The sequence below is a fragment of the Schistocerca piceifrons genome, chromosome 8 (assembly GCF_021461385.2).
Source record: "Schistocerca piceifrons isolate TAMUIC-IGC-003096 chromosome 8, iqSchPice1.1, whole genome shotgun sequence".
NCBI classification, from domain to species: Eukaryota; Metazoa; Arthropoda; class Insecta; order Orthoptera; family Acrididae; genus Schistocerca; species Schistocerca piceifrons.
In genome coordinates this window covers 465,748,224-465,774,244 of record NC_060145.1, presented here as the reverse complement: position 1 = coordinate 465,774,244, position 26,021 = coordinate 465,748,224, and the positions used below count along the sequence as shown (strand labels likewise).

Below are 26,021 nucleotides of genomic sequence, written 5' to 3'. Positions count from 1 at the left end.
GAATGAGGAGGTTCTACGCAGAATCGGAGAGCAAAGGAATCTGTGGAAAACACTGACATGGAGAAGGGACAGGATGATAGGACATCTGCTAAGACATGATAGAATGACTTCCATGGTACTAGAGGGAGCTGTAGAGGGCAAAAACTGTAGAGGAAGACAGAGATTGGAATACGTCAAGCAAATAATTGAGGACGTAGGTTGCAAGTGCTACTCTGAGATGAAGAGGTTAGCACAGGAAAGGAATTCGTGGCGGGCCGCATCAAACCAGTCAGTAGACTGATGACCAAAAAAAAAAAAGAAAAGTTCTGTCACCACTCACATCTACGTACTGCATGTGGTAGAACCTCGGTCTTTTACCCATTAAGGTCTCTTCAGCGATATAATGACCAGTCACGTAGTCTCCCATAATCCCGCACTAAACTTCACACACTATCGTCTCTGGCTCTCAGCAGCTGAAAATTCTCAACAGCTTAATAACGCGAATTTCTTACATTCAGCTTTATACGGTTTGTAAAGGTAGCTACAATGCTAAAGATAATACTTTAAAGAACGAACCTACTGCCCTGATGCTACATCAGAAATTTGTGGTACGTTCCTATGGGACCAAACTGCTGATGTCATCTGTCCCTACATAATACTTAATCTAACTTAAAATAACTTACGCTGATAACGCACCCATGCCTGATGGAGCACTCGAACCTCCGACTGGGTGAGCCGCTCGAACCATGATAAGGCGCCCCTGAAAGCGCGGCTACCCCGTGCGGCGTGCATCAGAACCGAGCGACAGAATTCCGAGCGTCTTCTGCAATCCCGTTGGTTGATTTGTTGGTGAAGTGACCGTATCACCGTTGCAAGCTGTTTGCACCCAGAGTGCGAACAGATCTGTGCGGACTTACTGCAGAGGTACTCTTAACTTCACAGCATGTGGTTCACGAACGACAACTTCTCGGCCCAAGTTTGTTCGTTACTCTCTTTGAAACATTCCGGTGCCCATCCAATAACAGCTTCTTGGACATTCACTGAATTGTCATTCCTGTTGGTCACCATCTCTCGGGGGTGCGTACAAATCAATTGTTGCTCAGCGTTCATTCTGTATTTTGCATGAAGAAGTAGTATATCCAGTTTCTCTTGATTTGTAAAAGGCGTTAGTTTTTTTTTAATTAACCTGCATTCAATACACGTGAGCTACACAGACAGAATGAAACTTACTTTTCCTGTCTTATCGCTTTTAAACTGACATAGCGGAGGTGCAACACTGTGTCTTCGCTATCCGACGCGTAGCATTTCTTTATTTTGGCATTAAACCACCAACGTTTGCATACGACACGTATCGGTTTCATATTCCAAAGAGATTACTCTCAAGCTCCACAGGCCGCAACTGCTCTGAAACTACTAATTAGAATTTGAAGAGTGGACCGTCGTTGAAATCGTCTCTTTGTAGCCAGCAGAAGAAATTCCGATAGTTGCATTTTGAAGAGTGAGGTTTATACCGAATCTCTGTAATTAATATGGCTAAGAGAAGTTTACATACGTCTCTTCGTGAGAATTTTATCACAGTTCACCTGCTTGAAAATAGAATTACGATGTCTCCAACGGTTATGGAAATATGTGAGGTGAATTGCTTAGCTGACTAGGTTTGTATATACTGGCTAATATGTTTTGTTTGTATGAATCAGTGTTTCTACATATCAAACTATACGAGGAGATGGCTCAAACGTTATTGGGAACCGAAAAACCATAGTATAAAGGGAAAAAATAACGCCACTACAAAAGTGTTCAATGCTGTACTTTCTAAGTTAGATCTGCTGTCAACAAATCTTTAAAGTTTTAGCAACTACTTAGGCAGTTGCTATCAGAAAAATCAAGCTAAACTTTATATGAATATCTAAATCAACACAGATAATGTTGACAACTCCGAATTAATGTAATGTTCTGGAACTTTGTTTTCTGATTTGAATGTGTTACGTTTAATCAATATGACCCCTTCTTACGCTGACGCACACAATTATATAACACAACGTTATCTGGTGATAGGATAATTTTTAGTTGTAAATAAACACATTTTATCATGACTGATTCTTCACTTTACATAGTCTCTATTTTCCTGTACAAAATTTTTACTTTGTCTTATTAGTTTTCTTGCAAATGTTCAACAAAAAGAGTACTCAATTGGGTTACAAAGGAACACGTGCGCGTCACAAACTGGCGAATGCAACCGTACAGTATACATGATAGTTATATATTGTTGCTTTTTGTCCCTTCTAGAAGTGGCTACGTCCGACTGGTGTCACACAGCGAACGTGTGTTTGTGTAAGCAGATCCCATGTATATCCCTATCAAAAAACCTTTTGCTCTTACACATGATGCTTATCCGTTATTCTTTCTTTTTTCCTAGCGATGTTGGGGGGATATGAACCCACACCTGGACTGTCGCCGCATGCATCTGGAGAGGGTTGTGTGGTACCAGCACCCACAGCCAGCGTCGTGAACACACGTGCCATCATCACAAGCGCTCCATCAGCCTGTGAAAACCTGCCGGCCAGAAGCGGTTCCTCAGCTCGTCCTATTAATGAGCACCAGCTGTGTTATTCTCCAGAATTATCTTCTGCAGTGGTTCATAGCGTACTTGTAAACAGGGTCTCGCAGGCACAGATCGAGAAATCACCTGGTTGCCACCATCTTAACTAGCTACTTTGTCCACATCAACATGACTGAGAAATGGAAATTTCCAAGATCCTGGACGACCCACAATATCATATATCTACAATGAAATGTAATGCAACGCAGTGATGTGAATTTGCAGTCACAAAATATGGCGTTGTCACTACAGCTGCTAATCGTTTATAGGGGCGAATTGGCGCCATATCACCGGGCACCTTGCTTGATGAGTGGTCTGTGAAATATATCAGAACTAAAATACAGATCCGATTACCTGAATACCAAAAATGATAGTCCGGAATTCTGTGGTTGGGTATTCACATACATGTTCGTGATCTATTACGTGGAAGTATTTCACATATCTCTCTCCCAGGAGATGTAGTTAGGATAAATGGCTGTATTAATCCAAAAATTCCGACAATACTTGCTTTGCTTCGCCCCTTCTGGCCCGAGAGAAAAATTTTGAGAATGATCTTCAGCGTATGTGTAAATATTATACACCCGATATTCGTTGGTATAATAAACGTGATGGTACAGAAATCCTCATAAAACTCCATGACCTTGAACAAAATGAGAGGCGCATTTTTGTTCGCGGCCTGGAGGAAAACAAGCCTGACGAGCACTATGTGCGGAATGACGTTGAGCATGGCATTGTTGGGCCGGCCTAGGTGGCCGAGCGGTTCTAGGCGTTACAGTCCGGAACCGCGCGACCGCTACGGTCGCAGGTCCGAATCCTGCCTCGGGCATGGATGTGTGTGACGTCCTTAGGTTAGTTAAGTTTAATTAGTTCTAAGTTCTAGGGGACTGATGACCTCAGATGTTAAGTCCCATAGTGCTCAGAGCCATTTGAAACAAAGCATTGTCGGACCTCTCCACTTTTCCCAGTCTGGTGGTCAGCTTGAAAAACATGGAGACTTGGTGCTCATCTGTGACGGCAATAAGCCAATATTACTGCTGGATCAAGCAACACGTCCTAACTGAGTGAACATGATGATTCATGAATGTTTGTTCTAGGTACATAAAACCGTTTTATACGAACAAACGATACACAGAGTACCACTGATCTTTGGAGAGGTCCTCTAGGTGCCTGTGCTTTGAAACAACATACGCTGATAAGCCAGAACATTACTACCACTGGCCACCTCGACGTTGTATGCGGTGGCTTTGCGGGCACATGGTGCGGTAACAAAAGTATGTAAGCTGTGCAGACATGGACGGGGGATCACCCTAGCGAAGATACGGTCTGGAACTATTACATGGAGATAAGCGACTTTGACAAATGGCAGGTTATTATTACGCAGAGCCTGTGAACGAGTATCTTGAAAACGGCGAAACTGGTCGAATGTTCACGTGCTACGGTCGTGAGCATCTACGGAAAGACACTAGGCGCTAAATGGTTGGATGTCCACGATCATTACAGAACTTAGGGTTCGGAGGCTTGTCTGCTCCGTAAGGTAGGTCGGATAGTGATCTGTGGCACCTCTGCCGGAAGAGCACAATGCTGATGCACGCACAAGTGTTTGCAGCATACTGTTTATCATACATTGTTGAACATGGAGCTCTGCAGCACATCACCCCTACGTCTTCACTTGTTGACCTAACAACATCGTCAGTTACGGTTGTAGAGGCACGGGACCACTGGGGTTCCACAATCGATCAATGGAGACGTGTCGGCTCATTGTGTGAATCACGTTTTTGTTACGCTAGGTCGCTGGTAGTCTCCACAAACGCCGTCATAGAGGTGAACTGCGTCTCGAAACGTGCAGCGATCCGTGGACGCAGGCTGGTGGGAGCAGCATTATGCCATGGGAGTCACTCTGCTGTGGTAGCAATGGAAGACGCTACGAACCACCTGCATCCCTTCGTGCTTTATGCTTTCCCCGACGGCAATGGCACCTTTCAGCAGTATAACTGTCCGTGTATCAGAGCCAGCACCGTGCTACAATGGTTTTAGGAGCATTTAGTGATGTCCCGTTGATGACATGGCGTCCTGATGTAAATGGTATGAGCCTATGTGGGTCGTTATCGGACGCCTTCACCGCGTACACAAATCAGCGGCCCATTATTTATGTGAATTACGTGAGATGTTCGTAGGCATCTAATGCCACGTATCGAATCCCTGATACCTAAAATAAATGGTGTATTTCACTCCAAAGACGGACAAACAGCCAATTAAGCTGGTGGTCATGATGTTCTGGCTCATCAGTGTGTATTCATAACATGTAAGTTATGAAATAAAACCCATCAAACACAGGACTCAGGTACAATCTCAGTAGTCCAATATGGCGTCTCCGAAGTTCCGTTCGTGATGTGGCAGTGATCTCGCATCTGATTTGCCACGTTCCTCTCCGAGAAGGAAAATATTTGATATGTTAATTCTTCCATTTTTGCCTGGAAATTTTCCTAGAAACGTATAATTTCACGTTTTGACGTTACAAAAATCGAATAGTTCCACCTCCTCGTTCTCTTTCACGTCCCGTGTGAGGACTGCAGGAACTGACGTGGAAGTGCAGCACAGATCTTAGCCCAGGCAACGTGACGAAATGGATGCACAGAGATCGCAGAAGCGGAGAGAGCGTGTGAGTAGGTCGGCTTAGCTACTCACGCCAGGTAGACGCGGTTCTCGTTGGGCAGCGAGGCGGCCAGGCGGTCGCGGAAGTTCTTGAGCTGCTCCCGCTGCGGACCCGGCGGGTCCTGGAAGTCGAGCGGCCCCGCCCCCTCCGCCTCCGCCTCCCACTCCTCCGGGGGCGGCAGCTTCTCCCAGTCGCGAACCACCGCCAGGATGCGGTGAGCGGTGCCGGGCGCCAGACCTGCGACCACAACGACACACACTCGTCACTCTCTCAACAGTTTTCCTTCTGCTGCTGGCTGGGCTGCATCTGTCGCATTCCCCGGTCTTAGTTCAGTTCTTCTAACAGGGGGAACCTGACTCAATACTTCCTTTTCAGATATCTCACTTGACTACAGACAGCTATAGTACACGATATTTAGGACTACTGAAGAACTCGATACCTAAGTATTTCGTAGTGACGCCTTGGTGTTTTCGGAGGTTTTATGCGCTGTCGCGCAGTGAGAAAAGATGTTTGGGTCTGTATAAGAGGTTATAACTTTATTTTGTATTTTCTTTATGTGTAAGTCCACGTTAATGATCTAAAGGAAAAATACGTGTATACTGTGTACATAATAGTTTCATGATACGAAAATGACTAAAATGTTTATTAACCATGATGGTAAAAAGTAGGATTGTACACTGGAACATATTTGGCAGTTGTCATTGAATGTATGTGTGGAATAGCTCACAGTCAAAATATACAGCAAAATAGCGTATGATAAATATAAGAAATGGCTGATGAAGATTTCAATGTTTACCATAAAAAGACAATGAAAACACAATTATTTTCACACAATATGAAGTTATTATTAATTATTTATAGTAATATTAAATAATTCAGCACATGATAACTTTACTAAAATTGTTTCTGCACAATAAAATTAATTTCAACTGCTTTTTTAACAAAGAGGTAAAACATATAAATTTTTCAAACTTGTAAAAGACTAAGGGGGAGAGGAAGTCTAAGTCCACTAGACTGTCTTGATAGTTTTGTATCCGACTGTTTATAATGGTTCAATGTATAAGAAATAATAAGCCACATCAATGGAAAAAAATTTCTATTTTAATCGTTTATCAAAACTGATGACTTAAAAACATACTTTTTTGCAGTTTGATATAATGGAAGCTGTTTCCAACCGTGGATGGAGTGCAGTTTACATTTCCAACTGCATCGAAACGAAAGCACCTAGTGACATTTATCGATTTGCTGCATTCGCAATGCGTAAACTAAAAGTGTTCATTATTCACTTAATAAATTTCACTGTATTTAGTATGACGCCAAAGAATAAGATTTCCGGTCGTCCTGTTGAATAGCCTTTGGCATGTTTAAAGCTACAAATAAATTTCTGGACAGGAAGGGAGCTACTTAAATATTAAAGTCCACAAATATACGTACAATTAGAGCACACTTACTGAATAATGTTAATGACACCGAAAGTATGGCAAAGCTCACATTAATCATGACAAGGAATATAAGTATAGATCTGGCAGATATTGCCCAGATACCTGCGTTAGGAAACAGGGGTTAACAAGCAACAAGAAGCAAGAGATGATCTGTTGACCAAGAGAGAACTATACGGGTGAATGCGAAAACCACGGACAGTGTTTCGCAGATTCTTCAGGAATATTTATGAATGTTTTGGTGCAAGAGTTCTGTGTTGTCAGATGGTTAGTACACATTAATTGTATTTTGCTTGTTTTTTAACCCGTCCCCTGCCCTTTGTGTTTGTATTTCTCTTAAAATACACTCCTGGAAATGGAAAAAAGAACACATTGACACCGGTGTGTCAGACCCACCATACTTGCTCCGGACACTGCGAGATTGCTGTACAAGCAATGATCACACGCACGGCACAGCGGACACACCAGGAACCGCGGTGTTGGCCGTCGAATGGCGCTAGCTGCGCAGCATTTGTGCACCGCCGCCGTCAGTGTCAGCCAGTTTGCCGTGGCATACGGAGCTCCATCGCAGTCTTTAACACTGGTAGCATGCCGCAACAGCGTGGACGTGAACCGTATGTGCAGTTGACGGACTTTGAGCGAGGGCGTATAGTGGGCATGCGGGAGGCCGGGTGGACGTACCGCCGAATTGCTCAACACGTGGGGCGTGAGGTCTCCATCGATGTTGTCGCCAGTGGTCGGCGGAAGGTGCACGTGCCCGTCGACCTGGGACCGGACCGCAGCGACGCACGGATGCACGCCAAGACCGTAGGATCCTACGCAGTGCCGTAGGGGACCGCACCGCCACTTCCCAGCAAATTAGGGACACTGTTGCTCCTGGGGTATCGGCGAGGACCATTCGCAACCGTCTCCATGAAGCTGGGCTACGGTCCCGCACACCGTTAGGCCGTCTTCCGCTCACGCCCCAACATCGTGCAGCCCGCCTCCAGTGGTGTTGCGACAGGCGTGAATGGAGGGACGAATGGAGACGTGTCGTCTTCAGCGATGAGAGTCGCTTCTGCCTTGGTGCCAATGATGGTCGTATGCGTGTTTGGCGCCGTGCAGGTGAGCGCCACAATCAGGATTGCATACGACCGAGGCATACAGGGCCAACACCCGGCATCATGGTGTGGGGAGCGATCTCCTACACTGGCCGTACACCACTGGTGATCGTCGAGGGGACACTGAATAGTGCACGGTACATCCAAACCGTCATCGAACCCATCGTTCTACCATTCCTAGACCGGCAAGGGAACTTGCTGTTCCAACAGGACAATGCACGTCCGCATGTATCCCGTGCCACCCAACGTGCTCTAGAAGGTGTAAGTCAACTACCCTGGCCAGCAAGATCTCCGGATCTGTCCCCCATTGAGCATGTTTGGGACTGGATGAAGCGTCGTCTCACGCGGTCTGCACGTCCAGCACGAACGCTGGTCCAACTGAGGCAAGCCGTTCCACAGGACTACATCCATGGGAGAATAGCAGCCTGCATTGCTGCGAAAGGTGGATATACACTGTACTAGTGCCGACATTGTGCATGCTCTGTTGCCTGTGTCTATGTGCCTGTGGTTCTGTCAGTGTGATCATGTGATGTATCTGACCCCAGGAATGTGTCAATAAAGTTTCCCCTTCCTGGGACAATGAATTCGCGGTGTTCTTATTTCAATTTCCAGGAGTGTATGTGCATAACAATTGCATATGCTGCCTGTATTTTCTGTAAACAGACCTGTTCCATTTACACAGGATAACAGTTCTAAAACTGCCATAGACTAACGTAGACTATGACACTGCTATGTGTACACTTAATATGTTTACTTATAAAAATCTTGTGTCATATACTGACATTCAAGACATGCTTTACACATTATTTAAGTAATGACAAATGTAGTGTCGTGGCTTAAACCATTTTAATCCTTATCCATGAAGATGGTCCATGACTGAAACCTGTTGATACTTGGGTTTAAAATAAAAGCAGCTGATGGCCAAACATGCATTTCATATATCATAAGAAAGAGTAGTTCTCGTAGTAGCCTTGATAAATTAAGATCGTTACCAGTATCTTAAGTGTGTGACCGTATCTATTAGCTCATTTCGATCTCTTTGTTTCGTACGCGATCAGTGTCTCACCACACTGCCTTAGAAAGTGGAAGCGGTGAATCGTCTGGAAACCGAGTGACGATATACATTGATCAACCAGAACATCACGAACGCCGACCTACTATAAACACATCCAGGTGACAGCACTTAGGCCGGCCGTTGTGGCCTAGCGGTTCTAGGCGCGTCAGTCCGGAACCGCGCTGGTGCTACGGTTGCAGGTTCGAATCCTGCCTCGGGCATGGATGTGTGTGCTATCCTTAGGTTAGTTAGGTTTAAGTAGTTCTAAGTCTAGGGGACTTATGACCTCAGATGTTAAGTCCCATAGTGCTCAGAGCCATTTTTGATGCACTTAGTATTAATGAGAGTGCTGTCAATGTGTAGAATGGGGAAGACGCGGGATTTATCTGAGTCTGACTGAGGGCAGATTGTGATGGCCCTGAGGCTCAGCACGAGCATTTCGTAAGCTGCACAACTTGGGCTCTGGTGAGTGTCTTCAACACGTGGCGAAACCAAGGTGAAACAAAGTCCAGGCGTCGTGGGGATCGGTAGCCACTCCTCATTACGGATGTCGGACGTCGTGGGCTGGGCAGACTGATAAAACAGGACAGGCGGCGAACTATGGCGGAACTAACATCAGACTTTAATGCAGGCCAGAGTAAAAGTGTCGTAACACACAGTACACCGAACACTCCAAACCATGGACCTCCGCAGCCGACGACTCATAGTTGTGTCAATGTTATCACCACGACATCGGCAGCTACGACTGAAATTGGTACGTGACCATCGGCACTGGACGCTGTCGCAGTGGCAGAGCGTTGCATGGTCTCACGAATCCCGATACCTTCTTCAGCATGCCGACTGGAGGGCGCGAATCCGTCGTCTTCCACGGGAACAGCTACTTGACACCTGTACAGTGGGACGGATACAAGCAGGCGACGGCTCCATTATGCTCTGCTGAACAGTCACGTGGCCACCCATGCGTCCAATGGAGTTCGTCCAAGGCACCATGACAGCCAAGGAATATCATACAGTGGTTTCAGACCATGTACACTTCTTCACAACATCACGTTTCGTGACGGTAGTGGCATTTTTTCGACAAGATAATACGCTGTGTCACAAGGCCAAGAGTGTGGTGAAGTCGTTCGAGTACTGCAGTGGCGTGCTCCAGTTGATGTGCTGGACCCGCATCTCGCCAGATCTGAAGCCGGTCGAAAACGCCTGGGATGTGATTGAACGTGGCGTCAGGTCTCATCGCTACCCTCCACGGGGTTTACGAGAACAAGGCGACTGATGTGTGCAGATGTGGTGCCAACTCCCTCCAGCGACCTACTAACACCTCATCGCTTCAAAGCCACGACGTTTCACCGCTGTCATCCGTGCCAAAAGTGGACATACACTACTGGCGATTAAAATTGCTACACCAAGAAGATGACGTGCTACAGAAGCGAAACTTAACCGACACGAAGAAGATGCCGTGATATGCAAATGATTAGGTTTTCAGAGCATTCGTACAAGGTTGGCGCCGGTGGTGACACCTACATCGTACTGACATGAGGAAACTTTCCAATCAATTTCTCATACAAAAACAGCAGTTGACCGGCGTTGCCTGGTGAAACGTTGTTGTGACGCCTCGTTTAAGGACGAGAAATGCGTACCATCACGTTTCCGACTTTGATAAAGGTCGGATTGTAGACTATCGCGAATGCGGTTTATCGTACAGCGACATTGCTGCTCGCGTTGGTCGAGATCCAACGACTGTTAGCAGAATATGGAATCGGTTGGTTCAGGAGGGTAATACGGAACTCCGTGCTGGATCCCAACGGCCTCATATCACTAGTAGTCGAGGTGACAGGCATCTTATCCGCATGGCTGTAACGGATCGTGCAGCCACGTTTCGATCCCAGAGTCAACCGATGGGAACGATTGCAAGATAACAACCATCTGCACGAACAGTTCGACGACGTTTGCAGCAGCACGGACTATCAGCTCAGAGACCATGACTGCGGTTACCCTTCACCCTGCATCACAGACAGGAGCGCCTGCGATGGTGTACTCAACGACGAACCTGGGTGCACGAATGGCAAAACGTCATTTTTTCGGATGTATCCAGGTTCTGTTTACAGCATCATGATGGTCGCATCCGTGTTTGGCGACACCGCCGTGAACGCACGTTGGAAGCGTGTATTCGTCATCGCCATACTTGCGTATCACCCCGCGTGATGGTATGGCGTGCCATTGGTTACACGTCTCGGTCACCTCTTGTTCGCATTGACGGCACTTTGAACAGTGGACGTTCCATTTCAGATGTATTACGACCCGTGGCTCTACCCTTCATTCGATCCCTGCGAAACCCTACGTTTCAGCAGGATAATGCTCGACCGCATGTTGCAGGTCCTGTACGGGCCTTTCTGCATACAGAAAATGTTCGACTGCTGGCTTGACCAGCACTTTCTCCAGATCTCTCACTAACTGAAAACGTCTGGTCAATGTTGGCCGAGCAACTGGCTCGTCACAATATGCAAGTCAATAGTCTTGATGAACTGTGATATCGTGTTGAAGCTGCATGGGCCGCTGTACCTGTACACGCCATCCAAGCTCTGTTTGACGGAATGCCCAGGCGTATCAAGGCCGTCATTACGGCTAGGGGTGGTTGTTCTGGGTACTGATTTCTCAAGATCTGTGCTCCCAAATTGCGTGGAAATGTAATCACATGTCAGTTGTAGTATAAGATATTTGTCCAATGAATACCCATTTATCATCTGCATTTCTTCTTGGTGTAGCAATTTTAATGGCCAGTAATGTATTAGGTTGAATGTAAGTCACAGACTGTCAACAGTCCCTTGGCGGTGTCAAAAGTGGCTGAGGATAGGGCTATTTACATAATTTATTTTGATAGTGACAAACTGAATGATTAGAACCTGTGGGTAAGCTATCTGTAGTTATGCATTTGTAATTGCTTTTGAACGTAACGCTCAGAACGCGAGACCTGCTCTTACTTGTCCGTTTGCTGTGGATGACGTGGGGCGGCCTCATCTGACAGCGCAGGTGGAGCAGCTCTTGGAACGAACGTATATTCGGCGAGTGAACTGGCGTGCCAGTTTCTCCGACTTAGATCCCATTGAACACGTGTGGGAAGCGCTGGAAGACGTACTGCAGTACGTCAAGACGCACCAACGACCATCTATGAGTTGTCATCCGCGCTGGTGGGGTAATGGAACGTCCTACCACAACAGCTCGTTACCGATCTTGTGGCCAGCGTCCTAACACGTTGTAGAGCACGCGATGTCGTCCGTGGAGATCACACATCCTATTACGGACCATGTTTCCCATATTTTAATGTCGAGGAGACCATCAGAATTAGCCGTGATTACTGAGCCGTGGTATAAAATTGCTGTTTTGTTTCCCATATTTTAATGTCGAGGAGACCATCAGAATTAGCCGTTATTACTGAGCCGTGGTATAAAATTTCTGTTTTGAAGAGCGCGCCACAGCGCGTTGTGTGAAGCAGTCGCCCTCCGTTTCTGTCGTTGGCGCCGCTGTGGTAATCGCAGCTTTGGTGTCTTCCTCTGGTGGGAAAGGGGAAAGGTTGCCTGTTCACGTGCATTTGAGGGGTGCTATGAGCTCGCCAGTAGGTCTGGGTGAGTCTGCAGTCGGTTGGGGTCAGTCTCTCGTCCCCAGCATGCTAGTCTGTCTCTCGTCCGAATTTGTGGCGCGGTGAGAGAACTCAACGAGTGGTTGCCCGGTCGGGGGCTGAGTTCCTGCATCTGAGTCTGCGCGTTAGGCCGCCAGTCTGCTCGAGTTGCTCAGGCAACGGTCATTGGCGGTTGTATCGATCGGTTGGTCTTTCGCGCACTGAGACACGAGATGACTTGTCCGCCTTGAGCGTCGGCGCATGTGAGGTCGGCACGTGAGTCCAGTGGGCTGCGCCGTATAGCGAGGGGTAGTGGCTTCGCGGCCGACACGAGAGCAACAGGAGTCAACCCACGACATCGGTCTGGCCGGTGCGAGCTGCGACGCCGTGAGACGAGAGATCGGCTCGCCTTCCTGCGTCCGTTGAAGCGGCTGGCATCCGACGGTTCGGGAGAGCGTTTTGGGGGTGCTGCGCCAGGTCTTCGCCAGAAATTGCAGTTTATTAGAAGTTAAGTTACTGGTAATATGTTGTTTCATTTACTTGTTAAATTCTACTTATTTTCTTGGTGAGGTCACCAGCCGCTTTGTTTTGGATTCGTTCCACCATTCTTCTCCGTTTGCTCACCCGCGGGAAGGTGGTTATTTATGAATTGGGTGGTCCGTTTTTCCGTTGTGGAGCAGGGGCGGGTTAGAGCAACCTGCTGTTCGGGTTGTTCGGTAATCTCCCTATCAATCTGCCATACGTTAACAGCTGGCTCTGTCATGTTTGTCGGATTTGGTGTGTTAACGAATTTATTTCTTGCAGTTACTGAAATATGTTTTTATCTTGCCTATTATCTTGAGATTCGGTATATGTGTACTGCAGAGCATGTTTGGTCAACCTTGTATGATTTTATGTATGATTGCGTTTCATGGGCTTTTATTTAAATGGTCATTTTAGTATATAAAGTTGCCACCCTTCCACCGTATGACTTTTCTTAGAAGTTAAAATCAAGTTGTACCTTCGGTGGCAAGTTAATCTTCTAATTTTAGTCCTTTGTACCATTTCCATCCCTCCTACAGGGTGCATAGTTTGTGTGCTTGTGTGAATTATTAAAACTTTTACTTTAAGGTAATCTGGTGTGTTGCTGATTTGCACCAGTGTAGTCTTTCAGAGGTTGTTGTGAGTAGTCGTGATAGTCGTGACTACAGCCGTGTCAAAAGGGAGCGGGAAGATTCTCAGCCCGAAAGCTCTTACATTCATAACTTTGTTTGTTTCTGCCTCTGAATAAATTGTTACTTGATATGTAGACGGTGCTTTCTGCTTATAATTTTAAATCTGTTTCTTAAAAAAAAAGCTTTTAGGAATAAAATTCCCATTTGCTAAAAACAATTTCATTTTGATTTCATCAGTTACTCCATGGCAACTAGTTCCATGCTCACATAATGTGATTAAATGTGTTAATGTTCTTCATGAATCCCTAGTAAATAAAGTAAATTCTTAAGAAAAAGTTTTGGAAGTAGAATCACGGATCAATTACAGTGTAATTATGGTCTTTGAATATAAGTGCTATTTCTGTTCGTTTCATTGCGTACTTCTTTCGGTTTCCTTTGTATCGCACTGTAGCAGTTCTTTCTTGTATAGTTCCAGTTTCATCAAGTTGTAATGCTTGCCAGTGGCATATCGCGCTTAAGTTACTGTCGTCGTCAAGTCGTGCATTTCATGATATAAATGTAAACGACCTTCTTGATAACGTAGGATGTTAAATGAGGCTTTTGGCGGATGATGCTGTTCTACGCGGGGAAGTCGCGACGCTAGAAAATTATAGAGCAATGCAGTCAGAGCAGCAGAGGAGCTGTTGGTATAGGGATCTATATTTTATCCTCAGCATAAAACATGTATCGGTTGCCTATAAATATATGATTATAGGATTCCAAAACAGTGATTGCATGGAGTGATATACATAAAATATGTAGGAGTTTGCGTATGGAGGGGTTTAAAGTGGGACGGCCAGATAGAACGAATCACAGGAAAGGCAGATGTCAGACTGAATTCACTGAGAGAACTCTCATGAAGTGTAGTCTACCCAAATACGAGGCAACTTAGCAAAGCCTCGTTTGACCATTACTTGAATACTACATGTCATTCTGAGATTCTCAACAGATAACTTTGATAGAGGATGTAGAGAAGACTCAAAGAAGAGCAATGCGTTTCGTCACAGGTTAATCTGCAAAGCTCGAAAGCGTCATGGAGATGTTCAGACGACTGCAGTGGCTGCAAGAGTGAGTTTGTGAATCACAGTGTGGTTTGGTGTTAAAATTCCGAGTGCGTATGTTCCTGGACGAGTCGACCAACACGTTGGTTTCTCCTATGTGTGCACGATCCACTCACGTTAATGTCACTATGTTCCACGTAAACTGTTCGCATGCTGCCGTCGTTAAAGTACACCGGGCATGCCAAAATATCGCTATCCAAAGCAGGCGCCGAGGCAACTGTGATGCACCACGGGCCACGTGTCAGGGGCGAGCGACGACTGCCGAATAGCGTATGGGCAAGTAGACGTGCAGCTGTTGAGCAAATAATTGCACAGACAAAGCAAGGGGGCTACCAACATTTCTCGTCAACGAACGCTCAGGGGAGGTCGCTGCGTATGGACCTTGAAACGTCTTTGTGAAATCGTTGCATAAGGCACTTGTCGAATTCGGTACAACTTATTCACTTTACCACCTGATTTTAGCTCAATTTATGAACTCTTCCAGAAAGACTACGCACTCAAATAAGGCCTATTATATGTGTGTTTCAATGTGGGGTTTCGGTTTTGTTTTGTGGGAAACGCTGAGTTGGTCGTCGTCTGCTGGGAGCAGACGATGTTGCTTCTCGTTCGAAGGAGAGCACAGGATGACCAACTTAGGTTTCCAATACATGAACAGAGAGGTTTACCCATCTTAGTCGAAGATTGTGTAGGAGGCTGTGAGGTTGGTGACGGACGGCTACCCCTCTGGTAGCTTCCGCTGCACGGGGAGGTAGGTAATCTCGAAAGAGAAAGCGGTACTCTTCGGTGAACGCTTGGTGAGTACGGATCATAGCTCTTAAGGGGGGTTTCAGGTGACAGGAACCAGACTGAGTTAGGACTTCATTATGTTTAAGTGTTGAAATACTTAAGAACTTCAGCTTGACTGAAGCGTGTGAAGCGAGTTATTTTTCCGAATGTGCCATAATTATATTGCTTTAAATAGGCGATTTTTGGGTGTTTGCGGTAAAAGTGTGGAAGTTACTTTGTTCATTTTGAACAACGATGAAGTAGAATTTCAAACGGTAAATTTGATTAGGAAAAGCTGGTTAGGATCACTTCAACCGTACGTGAGTGTAATAGTGTATCGAAACAAGTATGATTTTTAATGATTTTTAATCTTATATTTTGTGGAAATTGCTTTTACCTTTGTGCGTCGATTTTGTGCCACGTGTTTGGTATGGTAATAAGTGACCCTTCTGGTCCACCACGGCACTGCAATAGGCTTTATTTTAACAGATTGCTTGATTAATGAGCTGTAATTTCTGCAACAATATCTGTTCTTTCGTGCGCTTTCTACAAAGCGGCGCAGCAGTTTGATTCGGAATGCGCCACGTGCTATAGTTCGGCCGTATGCAAGCAGCAGACGCAGGTAGTATGTTGAACAATTATCGCACAACCTCATGCATTGGCTAGACCTCTGTCCACAATAGTGTACGCGTAGAATCGTAATGCGAATCTCACTGAGATATGTTTATGGTATGAATGCAAAGGAGATGACAGTATCATTGTCTCCCACCACCGTTTTCTGTGTTTCTTCTTGCTGTAGTTAAACTGTGCTCTGTTACATTCTCGCGTAATTCTTACTTAAATATTTCTAGTCAGGCACCAGTTATGTGTAGTTTGGATGTGCAACCAAATACTTAGATACAATAAATAATCTATGCGAAAGATAAATTCTGTGGTGTTCATCTTACCCACTTACTCTGATTTCCAATCCCGGGTTAATCAAGTTGTTTTAGGCACGACATGTAGTGCTATTTATATGGCTACTTAAAGAAATTTGCATACTTGTAATTACATTATTAAAGTAATTAAACTAATAATTTTCCAGTTCCATTTTTTTCTAAATGGTTAGGAAGGGCTTGGGCTGGTGGCGACCGTGAGTTTCTGAATTTTTATCAATATTTGTGTGAGAGAAGCAGCTAGAAATGCGAGATAACGTATATGGCTCGATGAGAAACGTCATGAAGATAGTAATACGTTACAGCCTCCAGTGCAGGCGCCTGGCTTATGCACCGATGGTGACCGCTGTTCATTGGCGACGAAGGCTAGATTTTGGCCGCCAGTACCCTACACCTGGCCGTTTAAAATGAATCACACTTCGTGCTCCGTCGGACTGACGGCCGTTGGCGTGTACGGCGTGAAACATCTGAAAGAAAACACCCTGCAACAATCGTCGGAAGGGTCCAGACCAGAGGAGGGAGTATTCTGATCTGGGGAATATTTTCGTGACATTCCCTGGTGATCTTGTCACAATGGATGAACACAAATATGCATCTATCCTTGGTAACCACGTCCACTCCTAAATGCAACACGTTTTTCCTTCGCGGGATATCATTGTGTCACACAGCTCACAGTGTACGCACTTGATACGAAGAGGACCGAGATGAATTCACCGTGTTCCCCTTGCCATTAACGGCCCTCAGTTTAAACCCAAGACCACCTCGATCGGGCTGTTCGCGTCGTGGATCCTCAACCGAGAAACCTGGTGCAGTTGTCCACGGCACTGAAGTCGGCAGGGCTCCACATCGATGTTGGTAATCTTCCACAACCTGACTGCCTCTCTTTCTCCACATCTCGGAGCGGTGCTCGCTGAGAAAGGCGGTTATTCTGGTTTTTCACAGGTGGTCACTTTAATAAGAACGGACAGTGACTCTCGCGAAATGACCATGAACGTAAAATTACAGATTCCAGCTCGCTCGGATGCTAACCAACACTTGTTCTTCCAGCGATCTATTCGAGGCTCGAACGGGCAAGAGGAGAAAGGAGAGCCGTTCACAAAGTACCTTCCCCCAATCTGCCATACGTCAGAAGGTTACTTACGAATAGCAGATGTAGATATACCGGGTGATCAAAAAGTTAGTATAAATTTTAAAACTGAATAAACCACGGAATAATGTAGATAGAGAGGTAAAAATTGACAGACATGCTTGGAATGACATGGTGCTTTATTAGAAAAAAAAAGTATTGCTAGACGCGTGGAAGATCTCTTGCGCGCGTCTTTTGGTGATGATCGTGTGCTCAGCCGCCACTTTCGTCATGCTTGGCCTCCCAGGTCCCCAGACCTGAGTCCGTGCGATTATTGGCTTTGCGGTTACCTGAAGTCGCAAGTGTAACGTGATCGACCGACATCTCTATGGATGCTGAAAGACAACATCCGACGCCAATGCCTCACTATAACTCCGGATATGCTTTACAGTGCTGTTCACAACATTATTCCTCGACTACAGCTATTGTTGAGGAATGATGGTGGACATATTGAGCATTTCCTGTAAAGAACATCCATCATCTTTGCTTTGTCTTACTTTGTTATGCTAATTATTGCTATTCTGATCAGATGAAGCGCCATCTGTCGGAAATTTTTTGAACATTTGTATTTTCTTGGTTCTAATAAAACCCCATGTCATTCCAAGCTTATGTGTCAATTTGTACCTCTCGATCTACATTATTCCGTGATGTATTCAATTTTCAAATTTATACTGTTTTTTTGATCAGCCGGTGGTAAAAAAAGTGTTAACTATGAACGAGGCTGGGAATTACTAATTAAATGCTTCCGTTTCTGTTTCTTCGTCTGGATGAATAATAACGGAAATGTTACTGTCATTATTTACGCTTAACTAAGTTAGCGTCTACTGCCACCGCGTTTCACGCGCGGGGTCGCGTGTATAATGTGGAAACAGAGTCGGAGCGGGGACTACGAACGTCGGCTCTCGAGTCCCGGGTCGATACTCGAAACGCGTGAGTCCCCGGCGCTACCTGCGCGCTGCTGCGACCTCGACTAACGACGTCGTTAAGGCCGCGGTCGCTGGTCACCCGCGCTAGGCCGCAACACGCCGGCTTCGTTCGCAGGGCACAGGTCTGCCTACACTCTACACAGTGCCAGCTAGGCCTCCACAGCGAATGCCCGGATACCCGCTACTTACGTATTTGTGTGACGTGTGTTCTCTTGGCGATGTGTATCAGTTCTCTATGTATGGAGCATGTCTTGTTTCTGGGTCTCCTTTCGCGATTTTCTACTAAGGTCTAATGAAAGGCAAGTTATTTTCTGGACGTGACGCCCCATCCCTAATGAGTATTCGAGGGACGCCATGCTCTGGTGAGTCAAAACATATGACCTCTGCCCACCGCGTGCTGTGGACACGTGACGCAGTAGGGAAAGAACGAAGCGGAAAAGAGACGAATGGGTATTCACTGTAACGAAGATATAGGCCGAAAATGCGGAAATACACTGCTATAAGAGATTTTGATGCGCACATTGACGTCGCGCTGCGGCTGGAAACGAGAATATGTGAAACGGCGAATTTGGTCGCCTATTGGCGTACTACTGTCGTGAGCACCTATGAAGATGGTTGAAGGATGGTATTGGACGACCACGTCTCACCACAAAACGTAGAGACCGGTGGCTCCCCCTCTGTATAATCCAGGGTAGGCAGCGATCTGTGGCAGGTCTGAGGACAGAGTACGATGCTGGTGCAGACACAATGCTTTTGGAGCACCTCGTTCAAAGGCCATTGTTGAACACAGAGCTCCACGTCACACGACTCCTACGTGTTCCTGTGTTGACCCAACGACACAGTCAGTTATGATTACAGTGGGCACAGCATCACTGAGTTTTCATCATGGATCGATAGAAACGTGTCGCCTGTCGGATGATTGGTTCAAATGGCTCTGAGCACTATGGGACTCAACATCTGTGGTCATCAGTCCCCTAGAACTTAGAACTACTTGAACCTAACTAACCTAAGGACATCACACACATCCATGCCCCAGGCAGGATTCGAACCTGCGACCGCAGTAGTCGCGTGGTTCCGGACTGCAGCGCCTGTCGGATGAATCGCATTTCTTGTTACACCAGATCGATGTCTGTGGCCTTCCACGCAATCATCCAGGCGAAAGACTGCACGAAACATGTGCTGCACTACAGATGCAGACAGGTGTGGGCAGAATTATGCAATCTGGAACATTACGTCGGACTTCCATGAAATCTGGGTGGTAATCGAATCATCATGACAGCAATGAATTACGTGAACCTTATTGCGGACCACCTGGATCGCTTCATGCCAGAAGTCTCTCCCTACGGCGATGACATCTCCCAGCAATGGTCCATGTTGCAAGGTCAGACTCGTGCTACAGGTGTTTGAGGGGCATTATAGTGATCTCACATTGTCTTGGCCAGCAAATGTACCTGATCTGCACCCACTGGGATACGTATCGGACGCCAGCTGCATCCCCGTAAAACACCATGCCGTAATTTGCGAGAGTTGCTCGACCTGTACGTAGACATCTGCTGTCTTGTAATGGAGTTTTAGTATCCATGCCAAACAGAATCTCTGTTTTATTTGATGTGAAGGTCGATGGCAGCATGTCATGACCTCACACAAATGCAGGATGCTTTTCTATCAGCACCTCTGGGATTTGGAATGGGATGGTAGAGGCTAGCACGAGTGGGATCGTTGTAGGAATCTGGAACATTCTATAATAATTAGTACTGCAATACTTCAGTAAATAACTTTTACTTAACTTTTTTCTGCTACTGCACTCCAGGAACATAACTAACAACAACTATCTTTCTTGAGTACAAACTGCAGCTCGTGGTCGTGCGGTAGCGTTCTAGCTTCCCACGCCCGGGTTTCCGGGTTCGATTCCCGGCGGGGTCAGGGATTTTCTCTGCCTCGTGATGACTGGGTGTTGTGTGATGTCCTTAGGTTAGTTAGGTTTAAGTAGTTCTAAGTTCTAGGGGACTGATGACCATGGATGTTAAGTCCCATAGTGCTCAGAGCCATTTGAACCATTTTTTGAGTACAAATGACTCATTAACAAACAAGCAAGATAACATAATTCTGCTCTTGCGTGCGTAATAAATGCGCGAATTAGAAGCTGCTAACCTAGCAAGCTGAAGGCTATTCTCATCTGACTTCGCTCACGACCTGTAGCTGACTCGTCCGGCGCGATCTGCAAGTCTCTGTCCGTGCCATACGGTGTCGTTGCAAGCGCCAGCGAGTCCAGAGAGGTTGCAAGTGCTGGACCGCTATCGATTATCGCTACCTCTAGCGTGGTGTCTAACGTTGACACCATAGTATTGTGTCTGAAAAGTGGAACAACAATACGCTATTCAACAGGTGGTCATCAGTGTATTTCGGCGGCTTATATGTCATGAAAAATAATTCTTTATTGAAAAGAGGTTTCGATCTTCATACATTCTTCAGGTAACTGAACGTTCTTTGCCAGTATAAAAACCACTCGAGCAGGCGAAACATGATTAAAACAGTAGACGGAAATAAACGGTTGAAGCAATATAGCTTTCAAGGTATTCAACGCTGCATTGCGTACCTTCCTATGGGGATAGGTTCCATCACGTAACTCGCCCATGAGCAATGTCGAACACATTCGTTTTGGTGATCTAGCTTTTATGTTATGGAAACGCATAATGTTCCATGAGCGTAATGACCCCTAGAACTTTCAACACAGTACAATCACTGGTCAACATTTCTGTGGCCCTACACTTATTTCTCCCGTGCGTCCTTTTAGATGTGCATTTAGCTCTGACTTGATTTTTCAGGATGACAATGCGGGACGTTATCGAACAGCGCACGTGAAGGAACGCTTGGAGTTAGAGGACTGGCCTACCCGTTCAACACACTCACCACAGCACTCGTCGAACACCCGACAAGTCGTGCAGCTTCTTAAATGCTCGTGCCGAGCGTCCAGCCCGTTACAATCTGTCCTCGGCCACACTCAGATAGATCCAGCGCCTTCGGCATTTTACACACGGACAGCACGCTCACTCATATAACATGCACCGTGCGTGCGTCTGACTACCAGTCATTCCTCGCCAGATGACCCTGCTATCGCCTGGACGCATTTATATCGATATTAGTTAGGTGGTCATAACGTTCAGGCTGACCAATGTAAATTTCGACTTGATACCATTCCCCATTCCTGAAAGGAAGCGGTCGTAACAGACACACGGTCAACAAAGTTATGCTATAAGAGTTCCGTTTTCGCCGACTGAAATGAAAAAAAAAATTGTTCAAATGGCTCTAAGCACTATGGGACTTAACAGCTGAGGTCATCAGTCCCCTAAACTTAGAACTACTTAAACCTAACTAACCTAAGGACATCACACACAACCATGCCCGAGGCACGATTCGAACCTGCGACCGTAGGAACAGCGCGGCTCCGGACTGGAGCGCCTAGAACCGCACGACCACCGCGGCCAGCTCCTAGAAATGAAGTCGAGGCTGCAAGCACCACTGAAAACAAGCGCATGGGGATGGAGCAAAGTGTAGCAATAAAGCTGAAAGGTGTGTGTACCGTCTTCAACACTTTGGAGGTCATTAACTACATGTAACGTTGTACCTTCTCACATAATAACAGCTGGACCACCAAAACGATTGTCTTCCACAATGGCAGGTGCACACTCATATGACGAGAGATGAGAACACAAAACGCACCTAGGAACAGTAATCAGTAAGTTACGCTGTGGTGCCGCGCGGTCAGGGGCGCCATGGACACGGACTGCCACGCAGGGCACAGCAGCTATAGGGAGCGTCCGCTGGAATGGACTGCGTACATTTTCAGCCAAAGGGATGATTAGAAACAGCAAAGGAGCGACATCAACAGCTGTCCACTGCAGTGGTCAACTGCACCACAGGGTTAAGAAGAATTATCATCGAAAACCAATGAGAAGGGTAAAACGGTTTGAAATGTAAACTATTGCCAACTAATACAATTTCCATTTTCAGACATGGAAAATAGTTATGGCATAAAAGAAACTCAGGTCATTTACAAATATCACTTGTGCCACGGTAGATGAAATTCCGTTTCAAAGTACAAGATAATGAACGACAGACGAAATATGGCTGTAAATTTTAAGAATATGCAGAGCTTTACTCGCCAAAAAGCTCTGTAGCTTGATAATTAACAGTATCCTCCAAATAGCTTTGTTCAGCAATCAAATATTCAGAACTCGTAATACACTACTGGCCATTAAAATAGCTACACCAAGAAGAAAAGCAGATGATAAACGGGTATTCATTGGACAAATATACTAGAACTGACATGCGACTATGTTTTCACGCAATAGATCCTGAGAAATCAGTAACCAGAACAACCACCTCTCGACGTAATAACGGCCTTGATACGCCTGGGAATTGAGTCAAACAGAGCTTGGATGGCGTGTACGGGTACAGCTGCCCATGCAGCTTCAACACGATACCATAGTTCATCAAGACTACTGACTGGCGTATTGTGACCAGCCAGTTGCTCGGCCACCATTGACCAGATGTTTCCAATTAGTGAGAGATAAGGAGAATGTACTAGCCAGGACAGCAGACGAGCAATTTCTGTATCCAGAAAGGCCCCCACAGGACTTGCGACATGCGGTCGTGCATTATCCTGCTGAAATGTAGGGTTTCGCAGGGATCGAATGAAGGGTAGAGCCACGAGTCGTAACTCATCTGAAATGTAACGTCCACTGTTCAAAGTGCCGTCAATACGAACAAGAGGTGACCGAGACGTATAACCAATGGCACCCCATACCATCACGCCGTGTGATATGCCAGTATGGCGATGACGAATATACGCTTCCAATATGCGTTCACCGCGATGTCGCCAAACACGGATGCGACCATCATGATGCTGTAAACAGAACCTGGATTCATCCGAAAAAATGACGTTTTGCCATTGGTGCACCCAGGTTGAGTACACCATAGCAGGCGCTCCTGTCTTTGATGCAGCATCAAGGGTAACCGCAGCCATGGTCGCCGAGCTGATAGTCCATGCTGCTGCAAACGTCGTCGAACTGTTCGTGCAGAAGGTTGTTGTCTTGCAAACGCCCCCATCTGTTGACTCGGGTATCGCGACGTGGTTGCACGATCCCTTACATCCATGCTGATAAGATGCCTGTCATCTCGACTGCTAGTGATACGAGGCCGTTGGGATCGAGCACGGGGTCCCGTATTACCCTCCTGAACCCACCGATTCCATATACTGCTAACAGTGACTGGATCTCGACCAACGATTAACCTCAATCGCGATTGGCTACAATCCGACCTTGATCAAAGTCGGAAACGTGATGGTACGCATTTCTCGTGCTTACACGAAGCATCACAACAACGTTTCACTAGGCAACACCGGTCAACTGCGGTTTGTGTGTGAGAAATCGGTTGGAATCTTTCCTCATGTCAGCATGCTGTAGGTGTCGCCACCGGCGCCAACCTTGTGTGAATGCTCTCAAAAGCTAATCATTTGTATATCACAGCATCTTCTTACTGTCGGTTAAATTTCACGTCTGTAGCACGTCATCTTCGTGGTGTAGCAATTTTAATGGGCAGTAGTGAATTTAAAAACACAATTAAATACAGCAGGAAATAGCGGAACTGCTTATGGTGGTGTCTCGTGCGTGTTCCTTCACGTGATTCTTAAATCGGTCACCGAGAGGGAGATATTGTGCGTTTCTAGCTACATTATCCTCCAGGTACAAATTGCTGTCATACTGTTTTAAAAGAGCTGCAGAAATATTCAATCGGCTATTTCACAGTGTTGCTATGAGGAAACGTAGTATCCTGCGAGTAAAATATCAATGAATCACAGCTGGAATCAGTGACCTCCTACTAACGCCTGCATGCACCAATTTGTGAGCATATGAAATGAAATGGTAACATAAGTCATAGCTAAGGCAGATGGGAAACTTTTGAGTCATTGGTATGGTAGTAGGGAAATGCAGACACTCTACAAAAGACGTTAGTTAGGAAACACCCGTCGAACGCATCCTAGAATATTGCTCAGATGGTGTGTGCTCACAGCAAATACAACTAACAGCGGACCGCTGAGTATGCTCACGGTGCTGTTGGACTCACAGAGAAACGCAAAGGATATGCTGCAACGCTGGTAGAAGTCTGAATACAGTGATCGGCCAGAACATTATGACCACTGACTCGCCATTCATAGAAAGCCGTCCGGACGATAGCAGAGTCACGTGGTGAGGAATGACGGCTAGTCAGGCGCACGCGCGGGGCGTGTAGTACCAGTGAGCGTGCTGTCCGTGTACAGAATGGGGAAGGCGCTCGATCTGTCTGAGTTCGACCGAAGGCAAATTCTGATGGCCGGGAGACTCGGCAAGAGCGTTCCGGAAATTGCACGACTTGTCTGGTGTTGGAAGTGTGCTGTGGTGAGTGCCTTCAGCACGTGGAGAAAGCAAGAAGAAACCACGTCCTGACGATGTGGTACTGTGCGGCCACCCCTCATTACAGATGTCGGACGTCTAAGCTGAACAGAATGGTAAAATGGGACAGGCGGTGGCCTGTGGCGGAACTTACATCGGAATTTAATGCTGGGAAGAGCAGGGCTGTCGTTAATATATCGATATATCGAAAACGTACCAATTACTTTTCACCGATATATCGACTTATCGATATCGAAAGTACATTGTGGTGAGCCGATATTTTTATTTTATATTATATTTTTTCTTAATTTTCGGTAAATATTTAAATTTCTGCTTTTAAAATAATAGTAAAACATAGTTTTACTTTCACTATGTGGAGGAGTCATACTACTTTTTAACCTTTCATCAGGTTCAGTCTTTAACTGTGTGGAGCAAGTATAGATATACAGATGGCACAACAACGACGTCATCAGATCGCACAGGGGGGTGGGGGGGGGGGGCGTGTGAATGGGATAGAAACAGGTCCGATGAGAGGACATAGCAGACCAGTTGTATTAAGAAAACAATTTTTAACGCAACTAGTGTGCTATTTTTTCGCGTTGGCATTCTTCACAAACAGCTGCTGAAACTGATGAACAAAAATCTAATTGACAATACTGCTCTTTGCGGTAGGCGGCGACGTGTGAGGGAAATGCTGACGTAATCGGTGCTCGGCGCTCAAGAAAAACTGCAACCTTCAATATGCAGTTTTGGCACTACGACTGCTAGTTCGCTGGCGTTTGCAGAAGTGAAAAAGCAGGCAAGTCGACATGAAGTCTCCCGAACAGACGCAATCATCACCAAGCATGAAGGTGCATCGTTTTCTTTTCACTTCTTGCTCTATAGGGGATAGGTAGGCTGCTAGCTGGTTGATGTATAATAAATCAACACACAGCTCTAAAATTTTACAGTATATTTACAATGAGCAACCGACCTTTTTTGTGGTAGGTACGTCGATGTGTTTCCAATTTAGCTCTTCCCAGTACAGCACTCGTGGCTGCCACATCGCGGTCGCGAAGTGCGGCCTAAGCAGTTGCAGATAATTTTTATGGTGTGACGATAATTTATAGATTTTTAGTTTTAGCTTCACGATGTCAACTATGAACAA

The 26,021-nt window shown here is 46.0% G+C and overlaps 1 protein-coding gene across 1 annotated transcript in view; it reads right to left on the bottom strand.

Moving 5' to 3' along the window:
- LOC124712462 (protein qui-1) overlaps positions 1-26,021 on the bottom strand; it is a 1,341,285-nt gene that overhangs the window by 581,945 nt on the left and 733,319 nt on the right. Inside the window, exon 8 of the mRNA XM_047242758.1 lies at positions 5,264-5,468. Coding sequence (XP_047098714.1) covers positions 5,264-5,468 — 205 coding nt within the window. The remainder of the gene's footprint in view (positions 1-5,263; positions 5,469-26,021) is intronic.